Source organism: Oncorhynchus mykiss, chromosome 6, assembly GCF_013265735.2.
Source record: "Oncorhynchus mykiss isolate Arlee chromosome 6, USDA_OmykA_1.1, whole genome shotgun sequence".
NCBI lineage: Eukaryota > Metazoa > Chordata > Actinopteri > Salmoniformes > Salmonidae > Oncorhynchus > Oncorhynchus mykiss.
The window spans coordinates 87,473,124-87,498,599 of NC_048570.1; the positions used below are offsets into that span (position 1 = coordinate 87,473,124).

At 42.1% G+C, this 25,476-nt stretch overlaps 1 protein-coding gene across 2 annotated transcripts in view; it reads right to left on the reverse strand.

The window, feature by feature from the left end:
- LOC110506946 (neuronal acetylcholine receptor subunit alpha-7) overlaps positions 1–24,981 on the reverse strand; it is a 41,658-nt gene extending 16,677 nt beyond the window's left edge. The window contains exons 1-5 of one of the 2 annotated variants that reach the window (XM_036981384.1): positions 24,768–24,981; positions 16,860–16,999; positions 15,036–15,080; positions 12,367–12,476; positions 10,628–10,707 (exon numbers count right to left, since the gene is read on the reverse strand). In XM_036981384.1, the coding sequence (XP_036837279.1) occupies positions 10,628–10,707; positions 12,367–12,476; positions 15,036–15,080; positions 16,860–16,999; positions 24,768–24,825 (433 nt within the window). In that variant the 5' untranslated portion in view covers positions 24,826–24,981. Of the gene's footprint in view, positions 1–7,718; positions 7,946–10,627; positions 10,708–12,366; positions 12,477–15,035; positions 15,081–16,859; positions 17,000–24,767 lie in introns of those variants that run through there. The other variant, XM_036981385.1, reaches the window with a different exon arrangement.
- Positions 24,982–25,476: the final 495 nt, after the last annotated feature.

The following is a 25,476-nucleotide window of genomic DNA, read 5'->3' on the forward strand; positions in this document are numbered from 1 at the left end:
CTTGTTCTGCACGAAATGAAACTCGCGCTTTCCAGCAGCAACCTCTGTGCTAACACAGACCCAGTACAGCCAGCTTCAACAAATACTAACACAGACCCAGTACAGCTGGCTTCAGCAAGTACTAACACAGACCCAGTACAGCCAGCTTAAGCAAATACTAACACAGACCCAGTACAGCCAGCTTCAGAAAATACTAACACAGACCCAGTACAGCCAGCTTCAGCAAATACTAACACAGACCCAGTACAGCTGGCTTCAACAAATACTAACACAGACCCAGTACAGCCAGCTTCAGCAAGTACTAACACAGACCCAGTACAGCCAGCTTCAGCAAATACTAACACAGGCCCAGTACAACCAGCTTCAGCAAATACTAACACAGACCCAGTACAGCTGGCTTCAGCAAATACTAACACAGACCCAGTACAGCCAGCTTCAGCAAGTACTAACACAGACCCAGTACAGCCAGCTTCAGCAAGTACTAACACAGACCCAGTACAGCCAGCTTCAGCAAGTACTAACACAGACCCAGTACAGCCAGCTTCAGCAAGTACTAACACAGACCCAGTACAGCCAGCTTCAACAAATACTAACACAGACCCAGTACTGGCAGCTTCAGCAAATACTAACACAGACCCAGTACAACCAGCTTCAGCAAATACTAACACAGACCCAGTACTGGCAGCTTCAGCAAGTACTAACACAGACCCAGTACAGCCAGCTTCAGCAAGTACTAACACAGACCCAGTACAGCCAGCTTCAGCAATTACTAACACAGACCCAGTACAGCCAGCTTCAGCAAATACTAACACAGACCCAGTACAGCCAGCTTCAGCAAGTACTAACACAGACCCAGTACAGCCAGCTTCAGCAAGTACTAACACAGACCCAGTACAGCCAACTTCAGCAAATACTATGACAGACCCAGTGGAGAGAACTTGATCTGTGCCTAAGTTGGGGACAGACACTTGACCAGATACAAATGACAGTTTTGGAGGTTGAAAGAAAGAGATTACGGGATGTCCTTACATGTTTACTAAATATCACCCAATCTCTGGCTAAAATAAACCTAGCATTCTCAGGGGTTCATCAGACAAACTCTTCCAACCAGATAATGGAAACTTCCTAAAAGAGGTTGAATTACTGGCAAAATTTGACCCCGTTATGGAAAATCATCTCAACAAAATTAAAGATGGAGAGACACATGCTCATTACCTTGGGAAGCGCACACAGAATGAACTGAAACAGACTGTGAGTGACAAGATTCTGGAAGCAATAGTGACTCAAGTAAGAGACTCAAAGTACATCTCCATTATCTTGGTCTGTACACCTGACATTAGTCACCAGGAGCAAATGTCCATTATTCTGAGAAGCATGGCTTTAAAGGGAAAGCCAGAGATCAAGGATCACTTCCTCAGCATTGTGAATGTTGAGGTTACAACAGGCTTGAATCTGTCCACTGTCATTTTAGATAAGCTGAACGAGCTCAAGATTCCATTTGAAGATTGCAGAGGGCGAGCTTATGATAATGAGACCAACAAGAAAGGCAAGCACCAAGGAGTAAAGCCAGACTGCAAAAAAAAATCCCAGAGCCGTGTTCATCCCATGTGGAGCACATACTCTAAACCTTGTCATTGCAGATGCTGCCAAATCTTCAAAAGATGCAGTTGGGTTTTTTGGGCATTAGTGAAAGCTCTTCACCTTCTTTTCAGCGGGCACACAAAGATGGAGTGTTTTGAAGAAACACGTGAACATAACCGTGAGGTCATGGAGTGACACAAGATGGGATGGGAGAGTCGGCTCCAAAGTGTTCATGCAATTCTGAGGTTCGGGAGGCATTATCGGAAGCCAGACAGACGATCAACGATCCTGTGGAGGCACGAGCACTTGCAGAGGAAGTTGGGTCCTACCGCCATTTGATTTGCTGTGTCGTATGGTGTGAGATACTGACAATGACAAACAAGGTGAACAAGCTCCTCCAATCTGCCTCAATGCAGTTGGAGATCACAGTAAATGTAATCGCAAAGGCCTCCCTCACTACATACTGGGAAACTGGATTCTCTGAGGCCCAGACAACAGCCAAAAGCATTTGTGAGGAAATTGATGTAGAGGCTGTTCTGAAAGAGAAGAGACTGGGAAACAGCAAGATACATTTCAGCTATGAGGCTCCTGATGAACCAGGAACTGATGCACTGAAAAACCTTGATGTCAACTACTTCAACATTGTGGTCGACTCTGCTGTGACATCCATGGATGAGAGATTTGAAACACTCAGGTGAACCAGGTGAAAACCAAATATGGAGTGCTGCTGAACTTCAGCACTGCCTCTCAGATGTCCAGTGAATCTTTAAAGGCTCACTGCATCGAAGTTAAAAACACTCTAACCTTCAGAGATGACTGTGACATCAGTGGAATGGATCTGGCACATGAGATTCAGAATGTACCTGATTTGCCATCAGACAAGATGACTGCCTTTGAGCTGCTTTCCTTTCTCTGTGAGAAACACCTGGAGGAACTCTATCCTAACCTTTTCAAAATGAAAGCTCATCAAAAGCTACCTGAGGTCTTTCATGTCACAGGAACGTCTGGCCATCAAGAGTATAAATCATGACGTGGGGAATCACGTGTCCTATGATGACATCATTGATGATTTTGCCTCAAGAAAGTGCGGAAGAGGAATATTTTGATGGTAAGATTTTTATTAGAAAATTCAAATGTTTACACACTTAGTAACATTTAAGATTGTATAGCAGAAGTGCATTTGTGTAAATAACTGCTTAACTATGTGACATACTTTCTCAATTTCTTCCAGACAGTCCAAATAGACTGGTGCCCAGACAGACTGGTGCCCAGACAGACTGGTGCCCAGACAGACTGGTGCCCAGACAGACTGGTGCCCAGACAGACTGGTGCCCATGCTAATGCTGAAAATGCCCAGGCTGTAGAGGGAACCAAAGTTAATCACATAGCTGTATACAATTGAAGTCGGAAGTTTACATACACCTTAGCCAAATACATAACATTTTTCACAATTCCTAACATTTAATCCTAGTAAAAATCCCCTGTCTTAGGTCAGTTAGGATCACCATTTTGTTTTAAGAATGTGAAATGTCAGTGTCATAGTATAGAGAATTATTTATTTCAGCTTTTCTTTCTTTCATCACATTCTCAGTGGGTCAGAAGTTTACATACACTCAATTAGTATTTGGTAGCATTGTTTAACTTGGGTCAAACTTTTCAGGTAGCCTTCCACAAGCTTCCCACAATAAGTTGGGTGAATTTTGGCCAATTCCTTTGGATGGGCCAACTTTGGAAGTATGCTTTGGGGTCATTGTCCATTTGGAAGACCCATTTGCGACCAAGCTTTAACTTCCTGACGGATGTCTTCAGATGTTGCTTTAATATATCCACATAATTTTCCCTCCTCATGATACCACCTATTTTGTGAAGTGCACCAGTCCCTCCTGCAGCAAAGCACCCCCACAACTGCCACCCCAGTGTTTCACGGTTGGGATGGTATTCTTTGGCTTGCAAGCCTCCCTCTTTTTCCTCCAAACATAACGTTGGTCTTTAACGTTGGTTTCCTCCATGTCATGCGTAGATGTAATAGGTGGCAGGGAAGTCAGGCGCAGGAGAGTCAAATGGAGTGTAAAATGGAGTCTTTTAATAAAGTCCACGGAGTATGCTCCATAACACTAAATGTACATAAACATGGGTACAAGGACCCGACGCACACCTATACAACAATCACACTACACTGACAATAAAACAATCTCTGACAAAGACATGAGGGGAAACAGAGGGTTAAATACACAACAGGTAATGAATGGGATTGAAAACAGGTGTATGGGAAGACAAGACAAAACCAATGGAAAATGAAAAAAGGATCAATGATGGCTAGAAGACCGGTGACGTCGAACGCCGAGCACCGCCCGAACAAGGAGAGGCAACGACTTCGGCAGCAGTCGTGACACTCCAGCATCTTTACAAGGTCTTTTGCTGCTGTTCTGGGATTGATTTGCACTTTTCACACCAAAGTACGTTCATCTCTAGGAGACAGAATGCAGCTCCTTCCTGAGCAGTATGACGGCTGCGTGGTCCCGTGGTGTTTATACTTGCGCACTATTGTTTGTACAAATAAACATGGTACCTTCAGGCGTTTGGAAATTGCTCCCAAGGATGAACCAGACTTGTGGAGGTCTACAATTTTTTTCTGAGGTCTTGGCTGATTTATTTTGGTTTTCCCATGATGTCAAGCAAAGAGGCACTGAGTTTGAAGGTAGGCCTTGAAATACATCCACAGGTACACCTCCAATTGACTCAAATGATGTCAAATAGCCTATCAGAAGCTTCTAAAGCCATGACATCATTTTCTGGAAGTTTCCAAGCTGTTTAAAGACACAGTCAACTTAGTGTATGTAAACTTCTGACCCACTGGAATTGTGATACATTGAATTATATGTGAAATAATCTGTCTGTAAACAGTTGTTGGAAAAATGACTTGTATCATGCACAAAGTAGATGTCCTAACCGACTTGCCAAAACTATATTTTGTTACCAAAAAATTTGGAGTGGTTGAAAAACGAGTTTTAATGACTCCAACCTAAGTGTATGTAAACCTCCGACTTCAACTGTAGGTTTTATTTTACTATTTTGAGACATATAGGTGCAGCCATAGCCTTTAGGATTATGTTTACATTGTATAAACAAAGCTAATTGTATAATATTGTGAGGACTGGACTAATTACCAGGCAGCAGAGCCAAAGCTCAGTGTTATATTTGGTTATTTTCTATATTTTCTATCATTTCTTATTTATGTTAATGTTAATATACACTTATCTTAAGATTCTATAGAAAATGTTATGTTCAATAAATATGGCTTGTTTATACCTCAGTCTGTTCTGTATAGGTCTACTTATTCTTAGACCAACAGATGGAGCAAACAGTTTTAAAGGTGGGAGGATTGTAGTGGGAGCACTGAAGTGTCAGGTGTGACTGTGTGGCAATGGACAATGGTTTACATGTTCTCACGGGTCAGGTAGGAGGGCCCCTTAGCAGAATGTTGCTTAGGGCCCCAGGGAGGACAGGACCGGCTCTGCCTACACTACAGTATATTAAGGGATTGGTCAGACTTCACTTACACTACAGTATCTTCTCACTTCCCAGACCTCTGACAAAAGCAGAGTGAACCAGCAGAGTGAACTCAATCCTACGCATGTTATTATACAGAATGAACAGAGCCAATCTCATTCCTACGCATGTTATTATACAGAATGCACAGAGCCAATCTCATTCCTACGCATGTTATTATACAGAATGAACAGAGCCAATCTCATTCCTGCGCATGTTATTATACAGAATGAACAGAGCTAATCTCATTCCTACACATACTATTCTACAGAATGAACAGAGCCAATCTCATTCCTAGGCATGTTATACAGAATGAACAGAGCCAATCTCATTCCTACGCATGTTATACAGAATGAACAGAGCCAATCTCATTCCTACACATACTATTCTACAGAATGAACAGAGCCAATCTCATTCCTAGGCATGTTATACAGAATGAACAGAGCCAATCTTATGAACCAAGCAGCACTGATGTGGAATTAAAATGTAGAATGCATTTTAAACACATCACAAATTAACATCGATGCAATGGAGGAAACACTCGATGGATACAAAGTAATTAAATTAATAAAACTAGTTTGTTAGGGAATCAGACTGTCAGCCAAAGTAAAACAGAAACTGAAAAATACTTGTAGTTATTGTGTTGTCAGAAGACAAAATAAGAATGACAGTGTTGAAGATTGTAGCAACTGAAAAAAATATACTTCTCACCCAACCACAGTTAAAAAGGTAGTTTAAAGGCCCAGTGCAGTCAAAAACGTGAATTTCTACTTTTTAAAAATATATATTTCCACACTATGAGATTGGAATAAAACTGCGAAATGTGAAAATTATGAGAATGCCCAGAGTTCTTTTCAGAAGAGCTGTTTAAAAACACATTTCAGCCTGTTTTGGTGTTATGGAGTTTTGGCCTGCCTGGTGACATCACCAGGCAGTGAATTAGTTAATAGAACAATAAGAAAGAGTTCCAAACCTCTCTTGCCAATAGCAGATAGTTTTCAGTTGTCCCCTCCCCACTCAGACCACTACCAGACAGTCCTAACTGAATTCTTACTTGAGAAATCTTTGTCAAGAAGCCATTTTTGTTTATTTTTGACCAGTTTAATTGAAAACTATCACAGTAAGTTACATAATTGTTACCCAGAAATGATTTGATAGAGATAAAAAACCTCTGAATCGGACCTTTAACATTGTGTTTTTACACCCACAGCTCCTTGGTAGAATGTTGCAATTCTATGAGATTTTACCACCTACTGTTCTCTTTGATATCTTCAGGGACTATGGTTGTGTCTCGAATGGCACCCTATTCCCTACATGTGATGTAGGCTTAATCAAAAGTAGTGCATGTGAACTACATAGGGAATAGGGTGCTGTTTGGGACGCAGTCATGATGACATACATCATGAATGACTGAAGGGAAGTTACAGGAGGATCCGCCGGTCTCTTGGGCGGGAGGAAAAGAAACGAGGACAAGCTAGAAAAGTAACAAATAAATAGATTTAATCTGCAGTGAAGTGGGACTGAAACTGGGGTGGTCTTGTATTGGTTGGAATGAAAGACAGCATTCTAATGATCTTCTTCGTCTTCTTCTTTGTAATTCTTCTACCTATTATTATTCTGCACCAATTTCAGGCCCCCAGAAGTGTAGAAATAGACAGATAATAATAGGGCAACATTTAAGTAGTGTATTTTGTGATAATACGAAGACATGTATTTCAAAGCAATATTTCTCAACTGACAGAATGGTGCTAAATCTGCTTAGTACGAATATCAAATATCTGAAAATATTAGATTGGGTTAACGGGGTTCATTTCACTTACAGTATAAGTACTGTATAAAAATCCCACTCAACCAAAATCAACTGCATTTCTTTCTCACGCTGGGTTAAATGTTGAGAATGGTTTATTGTCATATCTGGACATATCTTTAAAAGCGGCAATCAGCAGTTGAAACAATAACAAAGCAAACCCCCTGCCACTGTTTCTCTAAAAAGCTGAGGGATGTGGGGCTAGAGAAATGCAACCACTCAAATTCATATACAGAGCTATAGATGCAAGGAGTGACCAGCCATGATATCACAATTATAGTTGTAACCATGTTTCGAGGCTATAAAGTGTTTGTTTACAAACATTGGAGTAAAACAAACGTATATTTTGGGTTACAATGGGGTACGACAGTTGAACTAAGCTCATGGGGCATTTATAAGTTATATTCTTAAATAATCAATGGGTACATATATTTATTTAATCAGTCCAAAAATGGACGTAGCTATTGCAGATTGCCCCTTTAAAGAACAGATGGTCAATTGAACATAGTGGTAGAGCTTTCAGAATCATCTCATATCAAAGATGAAATTGGATTATGGTTCCGGGATGTTGGACGAAACAATAAATAAAGTGCTTTGAAAGCCAAAACATCCTTCCTACCACGATATTGATCTAATGACTGACTGTGCATTTGGCTTGTGCAGTGGAGGTCAGACAGTCCTAGCAAGACTAGCCTCACGCTGTGGCGTCATCTTCCCTGAAACCTGACATTAACTCAAGGTAACTGAAACGAGTAGAGTGAATCCAAAAATAATTCCTTACCCCAGGATACTTCAACGGGTCAATACATTTTTTCAAGCTGGGCTAAAGTGCGCTTGGGTACACTTTCTTTCCGGGAGTAGAGTGAAGTTAATGGTTAAGGTTATGATTGGGGGAGTGGAAGCTGATCCTGGACAGTGGCTTGCAAAAGTATTCACTCCCCTTGGCATTTTTCCTATTTTGTTGCAAACACATGTTATTTAAATTGATTTTTATTTGGATTGTAATGGACATACACAAAATAGTCCAAAATGCTGAAGTGAAATGAAAAAAATGTACTTTAAAAATAATTAAATAAATTCAAAAAGTGGTGTGTGTGTATGTATTCACCCCCTTTGCTATGAGGCTCCTAAATAAGATCTGGTGCAACCAATTACCTTCAGAAGTCACATAATTAGTTAAATAAAGTCCACCTGTGTGCAATCTAAGTGTCACATGATCTCAGTATATATACATACACCTGTTCTGAAAGGCCCCAGAGTCTGCAACACCTCTAAGCAAGGGGCGCCACCAAGCAAGCGGCACTATGAAGACCAAGGAGCTCCAAACTGGTCAGGGACAAAGTTGTGGAGAAGTACAGATCAGGGTTGGGTTATAAAAAATATCAGAAACTTTGAACATCCCACGGAGCACCATTAAATCCATTATTAAAACATGGAAAGAATATAGCACCACAACAAACCTACCAAGAGAGGGTTGCCCACCAAAACTCACAGACCAGGCAGGGAGGGCATTAATCAGAGAGGCAAGAAAGAGACCAAAGATAACCCTGAAGGATCTGCAAAGTTCCACAGTGGAGATTGGACTTTCTGTCCATAGGACTACTTTAAGCCGTACACTCCACAGAGCTGGGCTTTACGGAAGAGTGGCCAGAAAAAAAGCCATTGCTTAAATAAAAAAATAAGCAAACACGTTTGGTGTTCACCATTAGGCATGTGGGAGACTCCCCAAACATATGGAAGAAAGTACTCTGGTCAGATGAGACTTAAATGTAGCATTTTGGCCATCAAGGAAAACCCTATGTCTGGCACAAACCCAACACCTCATCACCCCAAGAACACAATCCCCAGGATGTTTTTCATTGGCAGGGACTGGGAAACTGGTCAGAATTGAAGGAATGACAGATGGCGCAAAATACAGGGAAATTCTTGAGTGAAACCTGTTTAAGTCTTCCAGAGATTTGAGACTAGGATAGAGGTTCACCTTCCAGCAGGCCAATGACCCTAAGCATACTGCTAAAGCAACACATGAGTGGTTTAAGGGGAAACATTTAAATGTCTTGGAATGGCCTAGTCAAATCCCAGACCTCAATCTAATTGAGAATCTGTGGTATGACTTAAAGATTGCTGTACACCAGGGGAACCCATCCAACTTGAAGGAGCTGGAGCAGTTTTGGCTTGAAGAATAGGCAAAGATCTCAGTGGCTAGATGTGCCAAACTTATAGAGACATACCCCAAGAGACTTGCTGCTGTAATTGCTGCAAAAGGTGGCTCTATAAAGTATTGACTTTGGGAGGGGGGGGGGGGGGGGTGAACAGTTATGCACGCTCAAGGTTTCAATTTTTTTTGTCTTATTTCTTGTTTGTTTCACAATAACAAATCTTCAAAGTGGTGGGCATGTTGTGTAAATCAAATGATACAACCCCCCCAAAAATCTATTTTAATTCCAGGTTGTCTGACAACAAAATAGGAAAAATGCCATGGGGGGGTGAGTACTTTCGCAACCACTGTACCTAGAGGAAGTGTTTTTTATTGTATTTTTGTTTCCCCTTTATTTAACCAGGTGGCCAGTTGAGAACAAGTTCTCATTTACAACTGTGACCTGGCCAAGATAAAGCATAGCAGTTCGACACAAACAACAACACAGAGTTACACGTGGAATAAACAAACGTTCAGTCAATAACACAATAGAAAAGTCTATATTCAGTGTGTGAAAATGAAGTAAGATTAGGGCGGTAAGGCAATAAATAGGCCATAGTGGCGAAATAATTACAATTTATCAATTAAACACTGGAGTGATAGATGTGCAGAAGATGAATGTGGAAACAGCCAGGTGGAAAGCATGGCCAGCCATAGAAAAATGCTTATTGAATTTCTCATTTATCGTGGATTTATCGGTGACAGTGTTTCCTAGCCTCAGTGCAGTGGGCAGCTGGAGGTGCTCTTATTCTCCATGGACTTTACAGTGTCCCAGAACTTTTTGGGTTTGTGCTACAGGATGCACATTTCTGTTTGAAAAAGCTAGCCTTTGCTTTCCTAACTGCCTGAGTGTATTGGTTCCTAACTTCCCTGAAAAGTTGTCCATTGCAAAGGCTATTCGATGCTAATGCAGTACGCCACAGGATGTTTTTGTGCTGGTCAAGGGCAGTCAGGTCTGGGGTGAACCAAGGGCTATATCTGTTTCCTAGTTCTACATTTTTTGAATGGGGCATGCTTATTTAAGATGGTGAGGAAAGCACATTTAAAGAATAACCAGGCATCTACTCTACTGACAGGATGAGGTCAAAATCCTTCCAGGATACCCGGGCCAGGTCGGTTAGAAAGGCCTGCTCGCGGAAGCGTTTTAGGTGAGGGGTGTTCGTTTGACCACGGACCCATTACGGACGCAGGCAATGAGACAGTGATCGCTGAGATCCTGGTTGAAGATAGCAGAGGTGTATTTAGAGGGCAGGTTGGTCAGGATGATATCTATGAGGGTGCCCGTGTTTACGGATTTGGGGTTGTACCTGGTAGGTTCCATGATAATTTGGGTGAGATTGAGGGCATCTAGCTTAGACCCCAGAGCCAACTAAACAGGTCAAATCCATAGAAGGTGAGCTTTTATGGTTCAGTGGAACTGACTTGGGAAAACAGAGTTAATGTGGAAGGTATTGAATATGGATATCCAGGCATGGTACTTGAGCTATACTTACCTGGAGGCAAGTAGGAGCAGGACCCAGAGGAGTTGACCAACACATTGGTATGGAAGGTAGCATCAAACCTCTCGTCGGCACTATGGGAGAACATGGATGTGTTCAGTTAGTGGGCATTAGTGTAGTCGTTCCCAAACCCGCTCCTTGGGGATGCCCAGCCATTCCAAATACGAGTTACATTCCAACACTACAGTAGCACAGCTGATTTAACAAATTATTGCCTTGCTGATTGGTTCACTAGTTGAATTAGGTGTGCTGATTGGTTGACTAGTGGAATTAGGTGTTCTGATTAGTTGACTAGTGGAATTAGGTGTTCTGATTGGTTGACTAGTGGAATTAGGTGTGCTTGCACTGGAGCGGTTGGCAGGCCATTACAAGAGGGCTGGGAACCACTACATTAATGTATAGGCAGGCCTTTACAAGAGGGTTGGGACCCACTACATTAATGTGCAGACAGGCCCTTAAAAGAGGGTTGGGACCCACTACATTAATGTGCAGACAGGCCCTTAAAAGAGGTTTGGGACCCACTACATTAATGTGCAGACAGGCCCTTAGAAGAGGGTTGGGACCCACTACATTAATGTGCAGACAGGCCCTTAGAAGAGGGTTGGGAACGACTACATTAATGTGCAGACTGCAACACAACAGTCTTTTATTGGTGTGGTAGTATGACCTTGAGCTGTGAAAACCACGATCATGAATCATACAGCTATAAATCACTAGAGCAACACAGACTGTTAATCAGGATGTAGCTCCACCTCCATTCATACTACTCACAAAGGATTACATGGCAAAGAAAATGTACTGTATCAATTCCATTACTGTAGTGTTAAAATTAAATCCATTACTGTAGCTGGTGTTAAAAAGTTAAAAAGATATGCCAGCCTTCGAAATGAGTATTCCTGCCTCATTATTTTCTAGGTTACCGTGTGATAGAAGACCTGAAGTATGGTTCCTTTGTTGCAGCATAGCAACAGCTACATTCCCCTAGAGATGGCCTAGTCAGTGTAGAGCTCTGTCTCTCGCAATACATAATGCACTCCTCCAACTGAACTCCCAAAGGTTTCAATAGGAATGGAGAAAGGTGAGCTCAAGTTAAAAGAGTTGCCGTTCCACGGGAGGCAAAAAGCCACCATAGTGGAATGTAATTGACTGGGGTGAAACTAAGGCTTTGTTCAGAAGAACAGTGACAGATAGGGACGAGAATGTTGTTTTCTGCATTAGGGGGAAACAGGCAGGGGGTTCTGCTGTTACCATTTTATTTACATTTATTTACATTTTCTTCACTGTGATTGTCCTTGAAGAAAGTTTATGAGGGTTAATGGTATACAATAGCATATGGAATTCTGCATTTTTGGTGAAATACTCTTTTGCTTTTTCTGACTTTATTTGCATGAAGAATAGCCTTGCTGGCCAGCCTTACTTAAAACGCACATCATTCTGTAAGCTCACGAGATCAGGCTGGCTCCTAAAGAAGCAGTTCCTGCTATTATAATCTGTGTATTGTACATTTCCAATGTTAGGAAAATAGTTTCTTTCCTCAAATCAACGCTGTCATATGGCAATATGTTCAAAAGCATTTAATGTACAAGAGGTATGAGCTCAACACCTGTCTTACAAACTATATAAGTCCTGCTTCCACCTCATGCTAATACATTAGAGGCCATAGTAATGGAGTTGGCCAGCTGTATAGAGCAAGAACTGGTTATGGGGTCCAAGATTACTGGTATAGTACTAACCTGTTATACAGCAGGATGTCTGGCTTCCAGATTTGGCTATCAGGGAATCTCACATTGGCCACCCCAGGGTACTCAGACTGATTCCACTGCAGGTAATAATCATTCCAGTACTGGAGAGAGAAACATAACACACTCCTCATATTCTCACCACTCCTCCACACACGTTTCCAGATAAGCTAAGTCCATTAGTGGGAGGTTCTGAGGCCTCGCATCGCTTGTTGAACCTGATCACGGTTTGATAAACAAAGTATCCATCTATGCAGATGAATCTGAAAATGGAAATGGTCAAAGTTTTGTGGTAACTGGGGAAACCAGGCATTGCATAGCAACAAAAAGGAACATCTTTAAAGGGTGTAAGAAGTGTAGGAGTGTTAACTATAGTTGTTTGTCATAGCTGTTTGTTTTACTGCTTGTTATGTCTAAGGCACAGGCGGCTGCCGGCACCTTAATTGTGGAGGACGGGCTCATAGTAATGGCTGGAATGGAACAAATGGAATGTTATCGAACACCTGGTTTCCATGTGTTTGATACCATTCCATTAACTCAATTCAATACATTATTATGAGCCGTCCTCCCCTCAGCAGCCTCCTGTGGGACTCTAAGGGTATTGCTGACAGAACCCAGTCTTTATTAAAGACCCAGAGCAGATCAGATTAGAATCTGTCCCAGTCTTTATTAAACACACAGAGCCGATCAGATTAGAATCTGTCCCAGTCTTTATTAAACACCCAGAGCAGATCAGATTAGAATCTGTCCCAGTCTTTATTAAACACACAGAGCAGATCAGATTATAATCTGTCCCAGTCTTTATTAAACACACAGAGCAGATCAGATTAGAATCTGTCCCAGTCTTTATTAAAACACACAGAGCAGATCAGATTAGAATCTGTCCCAGTCTTAATAAAACACACAGAGCAGATCAGATTAGAATCTGTCTCAGTCTTTATTAAACACACAGAGCCGATCAGATTAGAATCTGTCCCAGTCTTTATTAAACACACAGAGCAGATCAGATTAGAATCTGTCCCAGTCTTTATTAAACACACAGAACAGATCAGATTAGAATCTGTCCCAGTCTATAATAAACAACTGTATCAAGGAATAAACATTTTATGGGATTAAGGCTATGCTACAATCTTTTCTAAAAAATCTACATTTAACTGCCAAAATAAAGGAAACACTTGAGTAAATGAGGGATACAAAGTACTGTATATTGAAAGCAGGTGCTTCCACACAGATGTGGTTCCTGAGTTAATTAAGCAATTAACATCCCATCCTGCTTAGGGTCATGTATAAAAATACCTCAGTGATTTTGAAAGAGAGGTCTCAAAGGAGCATAGGGGGTTTTAAAGGAGCATATGGGGTTAAATGTGTGTGTGTGTGTGTGTGTGTGTGTGTGTGTGTGTGTGTCTCAGTCACCAGATCTCAACCTAATTGAACACTAATGGGAGATTCTGGATGCCTGAGACAGCGTTTTCCACCACCATATTATGTCATTTCTTGTGGAAGAATGGTGTCATATCCCTCCAATAGAGTTCCAGACACTTCTATGCCAAGGTGCATTGCAGCTGGTCTGGCAGGCCAACGCCCTATTAAGACACGTTATGTTGGTGTTTCCTTTATTCTGGCAGTTACCTGTATATTCCAATTCTAATTCAAATGTGGATGACTAAACAAGTCATGGACATAGTGACCATTATCAATCAGTTTGAGGGTTGTAAATGATTGGTTTGAAAAGGTAATGAGTCTTACAATGGCCTACACATCCTGTATCATACTTTGAGATTTGAGATGGGTAGCGTGGACTGTTCATCATTTCAACAACACCAGACTGGTGTAGCAAGGTGAGGTTTCCATACGTCATGTTTGATATGCCATGACACATCACAACCAACGGAGCCCTAGTATGGAGCATGACTAAGCATACCCTGTCAAATAATAATAATAATAGCCAGTGTATCGTCAGTTTTCATTCTTTATATGGAGGTTGGCAGTCATGTTGTTATCAGTAAGTGTTAGCAGACATAACAAATGGAGGTTGCACCACCTCATGAGTGTACTGTAAGTGTAGCAATATCAACACGGTCTCAATTACTTTCTTTAGCAAGCTGTCCTGGGTGCTCAAACAGATTACCTCCGAGTCTAGAGATGGGTGTCGGGTTGTATATATTTTATTGTCTTAATGTAACGTTGTCTTCCCCACCAGGGGGTTGAGCCACAGACCGTGGATATTTATCAGAGGGATACTATAATAGCCTGTTTCTGGAGTAAGGTCAAATCTATCTATAAGGTCTACGGAGTGGCTCTATGAAGGACTGACTGTCTGGAGGTTGTCCATTCGTTAAGGTGATTTAAAACAGCCAACACAACATTCATACAGTTTGCTGATGAGGCGAGAGCAGGAGAGGACTTACTGTCATAAAACATAAACGTCATCTTCACTCAGTTGTGTGTGACTGAGTAGCTTAGTTATTGTTCCCGAGTTGACCAATTTGCAAGATAGATGGAGGTGTAGTGTACTGCAGTATGGTATAATATTGTATAGTGTAGTGTAGTCTAGTGTATTGTACAGTACAGTACAATACAGTATAGTATAGTGCAGTATAGTACAGTACAGTATATAGTCTAAATTAAACGTGTTGAAACAGGCAAATGGAAAAAAGTCTTACCAGCTGCAGCCATATGTTGGTTGTTAAAACCTGGTTCTTCTCATCCTGTTGCATTGAGAGACAGATGAACATGTCAGTTTGTAACATGAAAGAGAGATAGATGAACATGTCAGTTTGTAACATGATAGAGAGATAGATGAACATGTCAGTTTGTAGCATGATAGAGAGATAGATGAACATGTCAGTTTGTAACATCAGAGAGAGATAGATGAACATGTCAGTTTGTAACATGATAGAGAGATAGATGAACATGTCAGTTTGTAACATGATAGAGAGATAGATGAACATGTCAGTTTGTAACATCAGAGAGAGATAGATGAACATGTCAGTTTGTAGCATGATAGAGAGATAGATGAACATGTCAGTTTGTAACATCAGAGAGAGATAGATGAACATGTCAGTTTGTAGCATGATAGAGAGATAGATGAACATGTCAGTTTGTAACATCAGAGAGAGATAGATGAACATGTCAGTTTGTAGCATGATAGAGAGATAGATGAACATGTCAGTTTGTAACATGATAGAGAGATAGATGAACATGTCAGTTTGTAACATGATAGAGAGATAGATGAACATGTCAGTTTGTAACATCAGAGAGAGATAGATGAACATGTCAGTTTGTAGCATGATAGAGAGACAGATGAACATGTCAGTTTGTAACATGATAGAGAGACAGATGAACATGTCAGTTTGTAACATGATAGAGAGATAGATGAACATGTCAGTTTGTAACATGATAGAGAGATAGATGAACATGTCAGTTTGTAACATGATAGAGAGATAGATGAACATGTCAGTTTGTAACATCAGAGAGAGATAGATGAACATGTCAGTTTGTAGCATGATAGAGAGACAGATGAACATGTCAGTTTGTAACATGATAGAGAGATAGATGAACATGTCAGTTTGTAACATGATGGAGAGATAGATGAACATGTCAGTTTGTATCATCAGAGAGAGATAGATGAACATGTCAGTTTGTAACATCAGAGAGAGAGATAGATGAACATGTCAGTTTGTAACATCAGAGAGAGAGATAGATGAACATGTCAGTTTGTAACATGATAGAGAGATAGATGAACATGTCAGTTTGTAACATGATAGAGAGATAGATGAACATGTCAGTTTGTAACATCAGAGAGAGATAGATGAACATGTCAGTTTGTAACATCAGAGAGAGATAGATGAACATGTCAGTTTGTAACATGATAGAGAGATAGATGAACATGTCAGTTTGTAACATGATAGAGAGATAGATGAACATGTCAGTTTGTAACATCAGAGAGAGATAGATGAACATGTCAGTTTGTAGCATGATAGAGAGATAGATGAACATGTCAGTTTGTAACATCAGAGAGAGATAGATGAACATGTCAGTTTGTAGCATGATAGAGAGACAGATGAACATGTCAGTTTGTAACATGATAGAGAGATAGATGAACATGTCAGTTTGTAACATGATGGAGAGATAGATGAACATGTCAGTTTGTATCATCAGAGAGAGATAGATGAACATGTCAGTTTGTAACATCAGAGAGAGAGATAGATGAACATGTCAGTTTGTAACATCAGAGAGAGAGATAGATGAACATGTCAGTTTGTAACATGATAGAGAGATAGATGAACATGTCAGTTTGTAACATCAGAGAATAAAGTAATACAACAACCCAGTGTTTCTCAATCCATTCCTGAAGGACCCCAGAGGTGAACATTTTTGTTACAAAACAACTAATCACCCTTGATTTGAGTTGAATCAGGTTGGTTAGTGTTGGACTAGCACAACAATATGTGAGCTCTGTTAACTTGCGTACCACAGTAACTCACCACGTCCATGATCTGCATCAAACTAAAGCTGAAGTTGACGGTGAGGGAGTGGGTGTCATTGAACACTGGCCTTTCTAGTGGGTTGTAGTTGGCCATAAGATCCTTGTACAGCCTCCGCTGGGGTTCCCCTTGGAGGGACACTGCCAGGGGAAAAACCACAACAGAGGTAGACATTTGAGCTTCTGTTTTAAAATGTGCTTGGTCTTCTCTGAAGATCGATAGACTTTACGTAGATGTGTATGTAGTCCCTGTTGTACAGTCGGAAATAACATGTCTTGTTAACCACAGTGTTGTAAAAAATGGTCATGGTCAAAAATGGTCAAGTCCTTTCACTATCTCTGTCACATACATGACCCAAAGCAAAATATAAAATAAAATTCTCATTTTCAATGACGGCCTAGGAACAGTGAGTTAACTGCCTGTTCAGGGGCAGAACGACAGACGACCTTGTCAGCTCGGGGGTTTGAACTTGCAACCTTCCGGTTACTAGTTCAACGCTCTAACCACTAGGCTACCCTGCCGCCCCAGTACTGATGTAATGGTGAGGATGACTGTCACGACTTCGCCAAAGTCGGTCCCTCTCCTTGTCCCTCTCCTTGTTCGGGCAGCGTTCGGCGGTCGACGTCACCGGCCTTCTAGCCATCGCCGATCCACTTTTCATTTTCCATTTGTTTTGTCTTTGTTTTACACACCTGGTTTCAATTCCACAATTCCATATTCATTATTTAACCCTCTGTTTTCCCCATGTTTTTTGTGCGTGCTTGTTTATTGTAAATTCGGTCCGTTGTTTGTGGGCCTGGTGTTTCTTCATGTACTTTGATATTTTGAGTAAAGTTCCTTGTGTTACTCATCTCTGCTGTCCTGTGCCTGACTCCTCTGCACCAGCTACACCCAGATCCTTACAATGACAGTTAGTTCTAAGTTAGTTCTAGTTTAATTTTCCATGTTTAGCCTTTTCTGTGTATTATATTTCTACTATTGACTGTTACCATTTTATTGTTGTTATTTTTAGAATTGTTCAGTATTATTATTTACTACCATTTTATATTATTATTCTTTATTCTTTGCTATTTTATAACAATGTATATTGTATACAATATTGCTTTGGCAATATTGACAATGTTTTTCATGCCAATAAAGCAGCTTGAATTTGAGAGAGAAAGAGAGAGAGAGAGAGAGAGAGAGAGAGAGAAAGAGAGAGAGATTGAGAGATTGAGAGAGACTATAAACCACCTGGTGGACAGCCGGTCCAGCTCATTTGGATGCTTGCTTATTGATCCAAGAGGCTCATCAAACGTTCTCCAGCTAGATTCAGCTAGTAGCATACTGACACCCTATAACTCTCAGTACTTCAGTAATCTCTGACATGTCTTAGTAAGCCCTTCTACAGTACCAGTCATTGGAATGCATGTCCATGGTTGTGTTCAGTACAGAAAAAAACGTTTTGAAACTACCTAAAATTGTCCAATGAGATCACAGATTTTTGTTTACTATTGCAAACCATTGTCACGGTGCACTGCACTGAACATAACCTAGGTGTTTTCTCCCAGCTATGCATGGACCATAACAGCACAGTGTACTCAGTTCATTCAGAGTCCTCCCTCTTAAATTCTCTGAAAAGGTCTTCATCTATTTTAAGGCACTTCAGACACGAATGGCTACTTACTTTTCTAATAGCCAAAATCCAATTACCCAGAAACACCTCTGGGAGAGCACTTTACTCCATTGATTCACTGTCTATGGTTCACTGTCTATTTTGAAATTGTTTCTAAGTTTCTAAGAAAACATCTATGTCCGTCATCAGTTACCCAGGTCGCATACAGAGGCTCTCAGAACTGGAAGATCAGATAAAAGCTTGTTCATTGTCTCCGGTCTGATTCCCCTCTGGATCGCGGGCCCTCTTCATAATCACATTTCAGTGTTACCATCAGTGGGATAACATCACTGTGTTATTGTGTAAAGATGTATCAGTCATTCATCAGGGTACATTAGTAATATTACTGACGGTAATACAAAGTAGCTTTCTGATGTTTCCTAATACGAAAGGAGGCTGGGGAGCAGAGGAAGGAGACAAAGCATCTCCTGTACTTCTTGATTAAATCTAGGAGACCCACCAATGTCAGTTAGATAGATAAAACAGAGCTGGCCAAGACTACCTCTCTCTCCCCCCTCCCCCCTCTCTCCATCTCTACATCTCACTCTTAATCTCTCGATCTCTCTCCCTCCGAGAATTCAATTAGGTATTGCAAATAGACTAGAGACTCCAGAGCGGAGGTCTTACTAAATGGAGTGCAGACAATTACATTTTTGTATTACTCTTTCCTTTCTTCTATTTCTGCTGCTGAACCTGTTGAGAGGTGAACCTGTTGAGAGGTGAACCTGACGAGAGGTGAACCTGACGAGAGGTGAACCTGACGAGAGGTGAACCTGACGAGAGGTGAACCTGACGAGAGGTGAACCTGACGAGATGTGGACCTGACGAGAGGTGAACCTGACGAGAGGTGAACCTGACGAGATGTGGACCTGTTGAGAGGTGAACCTGACGAGAGGTGAACCTGACGAGAGGTGAACCTGACGAGAGGTGAACCTGACGAGAGGTGAACCTGACGAGAGGTGGACCTGACGAGAGGTGAACGTGACGAGAGGTGAACCTGACGAGAGGTGAACCTGACGAGAGGTGAACCTGACGAGAGGTGAACCTGACGAGAGGTGAACCTGACGAGAGGTGGACCTGACGAGAGGTGAACCTGACGAGAGGTGAACCTGACGAGAGGTGAACCTGACGAGATGTGGACCTGACGAGAGGTGAACCTGACGAGAGGTGAACCTGACGAGATGTGGACCTGACGAGAGGTGAACCTGACGAGAGGTGAACCTGACGAGAGGTGAACCTGACGAGAGGTGAACCTGACGAGAGGTGAACCTGACGAGATGTGGACCTGTTGAGAGGTGAACCTGACGAGAGGTGAACCTGACGAGAGGTGAACCTGTTGAGAGGTGAACCTGACGAGAGGTGAACCTGACGAGAGGTGAACCTGACGAGAGGTGAACCTGACGAGAGGTGAACCTGACGAGAGGTGAACCTGACGAGATGTGGACCTGACGAGAGGTGAACCTGACGAGAGGTGAACCTGACGAGAGGTGAACCTGACGAGATGTGGACCTGACGAGAGGTGAACCTGACGAGAGGTGAACCTGACGAGATGTGGACCTGTTGAGAGGTGAACCTGACGAGAGGTGAACCTGACGAGAGGTGAACCTGTTGAGAGGTGAACCTGACGAGAGGTGAACCTGACGAGAGGTGAACCTGACGAGAGGTGAACCTGACGAGAGGTGGACCTGACGAGATGTGGACATGACGAGATGTGGACCTGACGAGAGGTGAACCTGACGAGAGGTGGACCTGACGAGAGGTGGACCTGACGAGATGTGGACCTGACGAGAGGTGAACCTGACGAGAGGTGAACCTGACGAGAGGTGAACCTGACGAGAGGTGAACCTGACGAGAGGTGAACCTGTTGAGAGGTGAACCTGACGAGAGGTGAACCTGACGAGAGGTGAACCTGACGAGATGTGGACCTGACGAGAGGTGAACCTGACGAGAGCTGAACCTGACGAGAGGTGAACCTGACGAGAGGTGAACCTGACGAGAGCTGAACCTGACGAGAGGTGAACCTGACGAGAGCTGAACCTGACGAGAGGTGAACCTGACGAGAGCTGAACCTGACGAGAGGTGAACCTGACGAGATGTGGACCTGACGAGATGTGGACCTGACGAGAGCTGAACCTGACGAGAGGTGAACCTGACGAGAGGTGAACCTGACGAGAGGTGGACCTGACGAGAGGTGAACCTGACGAGATGTGGACCTGACGAGAGGTGGACCTGACGAGAGGTGAACCTGACGAGAGGTGAACCTGACGAGAGGTGAACCTGACGAGAGGTGAACCTGACGAGAGCTGAACCTGACGAGAGCTGAACCTGACGAGAGGTGAACCTGACGAGAGCTGAACCTGACGAGAGGTGAACCTGACGAGAGCTGAACCTGACGAGAGGTGAACCTGACGAGAGCTGAACCTGACGAGAGGTGAACCTGACGAGATGTGGACCTGACGAGATGTGGACCTGACGAGAGCTGAACCTGACGAGAGGTGAACCTGACGAGAGGTGAACCTGACGAGAGGTGGACCTGACGAGAGGTGGACCTGACGAGATGTGGACCTGACGAGAGGTGGACCTGACGAGAGGTGAACCTGACGAGAGGTGAACCTGACGAGAGGTGAACCTGACGAGAGGTGAACCTGACGAGAGCTGAACCTGACGAGAGCTGAACCTGACGAGAGGTGAACCTGACGAGAGGTGAACCTGACGAGAGCTGAACCTGACGAGAGGTGAACCTGACGAGAGGTGGACCTGACGAGAGGTGGACCTGACGAGAGGTGGACCTGACGAGAGGTGGACCTGACGAGATGTGGACCTGACGAGAGGTGGACCTGACGAGAGGTGGACCTGACGAGAGGTGGACCTGACGAGATGTGGACCTGACGAGAGGTGAACCTGACGAGAGGTGGACCTGACGAGATGTGGACCTGACGAGAGGTGAACCTGACGAGATGTGGACCTGACGAGAGGTGAACCTGACGAGAGGTGGACCTGACGAGAGGTGGACCTGACGAGAGGTGGACCTGACGAGAGGTGGACCTGACGAGATGTGGACCTGACGAGAGGTGAACCTGACGAGAGGTGAACCTGACGAGAGGTGAACCTGTTGAGATGTGGACCTGACGAGAGGTGAACCTGACGAGAGGTGAACCTGATGAGATGTGGACCTGCAAGTGAGCATTTCATTGCACTGTGTACTCCATGGATACAATGCATTCGGAGTGTATTCAGACCCCTTCCCTTTTTCCACATTTAGTTACGTTACAGCCGTATTCAGAAATGTATTAAATAATATTTTTCCCTCATCAATCTGCACACAAAACCCCATAATGACAAATCAGGTTTTTAGACATTTTTGCAAAAGTATTAAAAATAAAGAACAGAAATACCTTATTTAGATAAGTATTCCGATCCTTTGCTATGAAACTCTAAATTAAGCTCAGGTGCATCCTGTTTCCATTGATCACCCTATATATTGCTTTTTTATAACTTGATTGGAGTCCACCTGTGTTAAATTCAATTGAATGGACATGATTTGGAAAGGCACACACCTGTCTATATAAAGGTCCCACAGTCGACAGTGCATGTCAGAGCAAAAACCAAGCCATGAGGGTGAAGGAATTGTCTGTAGAGCTCAGAGACAGAAATGTGTCGAGGCACAGATCTGCTGCATTGAAGGTCCCCAAGAACACAGTGGCCACCATCAGTCTTAAATGGAAGAAGTGTGGAACCACCAAGACTATTCCTAGAGCTGGCCACCCGGCCAAACTGAGCAATCTGGGGATAAGGGGATTGATCAGAGAGGTGACCAAGTAGCAGATGGTTTGACAGAGCTTCAGAGTTCCTCTGTGGAGATGGGAGAACCTTCCAGAAGGACAACCATCTCTGCAGCACTCCACCAATCAGGCCTTTATGGTAGAGAAGCCAGAAGGAAGCCACTCCTCAGTAAAAGGCACATTACAGCCCCCTTGGAGGTTTCCAAAGCCACCTAAAGACTCTCATGAGAAAGAAGATTCTCTGGTCTGATGAAACCAAAATGGAATTCTTTGGCCTGAATGCCAAGCGTTATGTCTGTAGGAAACCTGTCACCATCCCTACGGTGAAGCATGGTGGTGGCAGCATCATGCTGTGGGGTTGTTTTTCAGCGCCTCTGCAAAAGTATTTGAATGTTTTTGAGTGGCCCAGCTAGAGTCCGGACTTGAACCCGATCAAACATCTCTGGAGAGACCTAAAACTAGCTGTGCAGCAATGCACCCCATCCAACCTGACAGAGCTTGAGGGGATCTGCAGAGAAGAATGGGAGAAAATCCCCAAATACAGGTGTGCCAAGCTTACCCAAGAAGACTTGTGGTAGACTTGTGGCTGTAATCGCTGCCGAAGGTGCTTGAACAAAGTACTAAGTAAAGGGTCTTAATACTTATGTAAATGTGATATTTAATTCTAAAAACCTGTTTTTGCTTTGTCATTATGGGGTATTGTGTGAGAAAAAAACGAACTATTTAATCAATTTTAGAATAAGGCTGTAACGTAACAAAATGTAGAAAAAGTCAAGGGGTCTGAATACTTTCCGAATGCACTGTATATGTGACTGATAAACAAACATGAACAAGGAAAGACAGAGTACATATGCTTTCAGAGTAAGCACAGGCAGGAAGGGGAGTTGGTAATACTGTTACTCAGGATGTAATGTCATGACATCTTGTGACAGCTTTGTCTTAAACAAGAGCTTCAAGCCACATGGGAGTGTGACCATCCATGACAATGCAGCACTCAATGGGAAACTTCACCTTGGAAAACAAATGAATATGATGCTTTGCCAATACTGATGTAATATTTGTCACAATGACCATTTCATTGACCTATGACTTAAGATTGTCATTGGTCTTAATCTCCTTATTATTATGTGTGATTATAAATTGAGGTGTATACCATATATAAGTTGAAGTGTATACCATATCTAAGTTGAGGTGTATACCATATCTAAGTTGAAGTGTATACCATATCTAAGTTGAAGTATATACCATATCTAAGTTAAGGTGTATATCATATCTAAGTTAAGGTGTATATCATATCTAAAAGTTGAGATGTATATCATATCGAAGTTAAGGTGTATATCATATCTAAGTTGAGGTGTATATCATATCTAAGTTGAGGTGTATATCATATCTAAGTTGAGGTGTATATCATATCTAAGTTGAGGTGTATATCATATCTAAGTTGAGGTGTATACCATATCGAAGTTAAGGTGTATATCACATCTAAGTTGAGGTGTATACCATATCGAAGTTAAGGTGTATATCATATCTAAGTTAAGGTGTATATCATATCTAAAAGTTGAGATGTATATCATATCGAAGTTAAGGTGTATATCATATCTAAGTTGAGGTGTATATCATATCTAAGTTGAGGTGTATATCATATCGAAGTTAAGGTGTATATCATATCTAAGTTGAGGTGTATATCATATCGAAGTTGAGGTGTATACCATATCGAAGTTAAGGTGTATATCACATCTAAGTTGAGATGTATATCATATCGAAGTTGAGGTGTATACCATATATAAGTTGAGGTGCATATCATATCTGTCCAAATAAAGGTTGTTCCTCATAATTTTCTCACAATAGATTGTTGCTTCATTTATTTCTTGAATATGCATATTATGTCCACACCTTGTTATATGGAGTGCATGCTTTCATAACAGTTCTAATGGGGAAAAACGAACTAGGCTTACTAATCATAACTACATGTAAATGCATGGCACGTAAGTCATTGTTCATTCTCTTTGTGCCTGCCAAAGCCATCTGCATAGTGATGTTGCTGATGTAAATACAGCATATATTGTATATGTATACTCATATATATTTCAACATTCAACATGTATATTCTATTTACAAGCTGTCATATGATTTAATAATTTAAAACTTTTTATGTCAGATTTTGAGTAGCAGCCTGAATCAAGCCTGTTGAACAAGTTCTGGGATTCAACATGTGAATAGACAGTAGTAATACATGGATAGATTAGGATCAGGCAGTGGTTGCTAGGATACATGCATTGGAAACAAGTAGTGATGCAGTATGTTCAGCACAGTAACTGTCAAAATGTATCCACTGCTGCATGTATGTACATGTGCACAACTGACGTTGACCAACAACTTGATTTGAAAGCAGCACTGAACACCAATAACACATCTAACGAACATGTAGGACGCACGTAACAATACAATTAAAATACATGCATTACTCCTTACCCTTCAATAGGCAGACAGTGACTGCAATGTAGAGGAGAGCGTTCCATGGACCCATCATTGCGTTCAATAGAAGTGTCTGGCATAGACCCGCTGAACTCCGGATGTATTTTAATTCATACAAATATCAAACATCAATGATCATCCTCCATAGTCTTCCTCACTGAAGTGTGAAGGCTGGAAGAGATGTGAGCAGAGGAGGCGGCAGCAGTGGGACTGGGACCTAGATAAAGCCGCAGCCGCCGCCCCTCCTACTAAATATGTTTGACAAGAGAGAGGTCTGTCTGGTCTCTCGATATGATTGCGCTGCAGTGACAGACTTGCTGTTGGCTTTCGCAAAAGTGCAATAAAGTAAACCATTGTCACTATACCGGAGACATTTTTCTACCTGACTAGTTATACAATTTACGCGCGCAGCAATGTTGACGATAGCTACGGTGGCCAAACTTTACGCACAGCACTTTTGCTCGTCAAATGATGCCCACATGTTACTTCAAATGGGGAAATGTTAAAGTAAATGTCCAGGCTATTAAAACATGACATCTGAAGTGTTTCTAAATGTTTTCTGATTTCTTTCAGTAACGCAGTTGATTGGATTTTTCTCTGACAACATATGCTGATGTGGAGGATAATCAGTGCCACTTTGAACATGAAATGCTAAATTGTAATGTGAAAATGATAAACAGAATTATATTTTCATATTAGTTGGCAT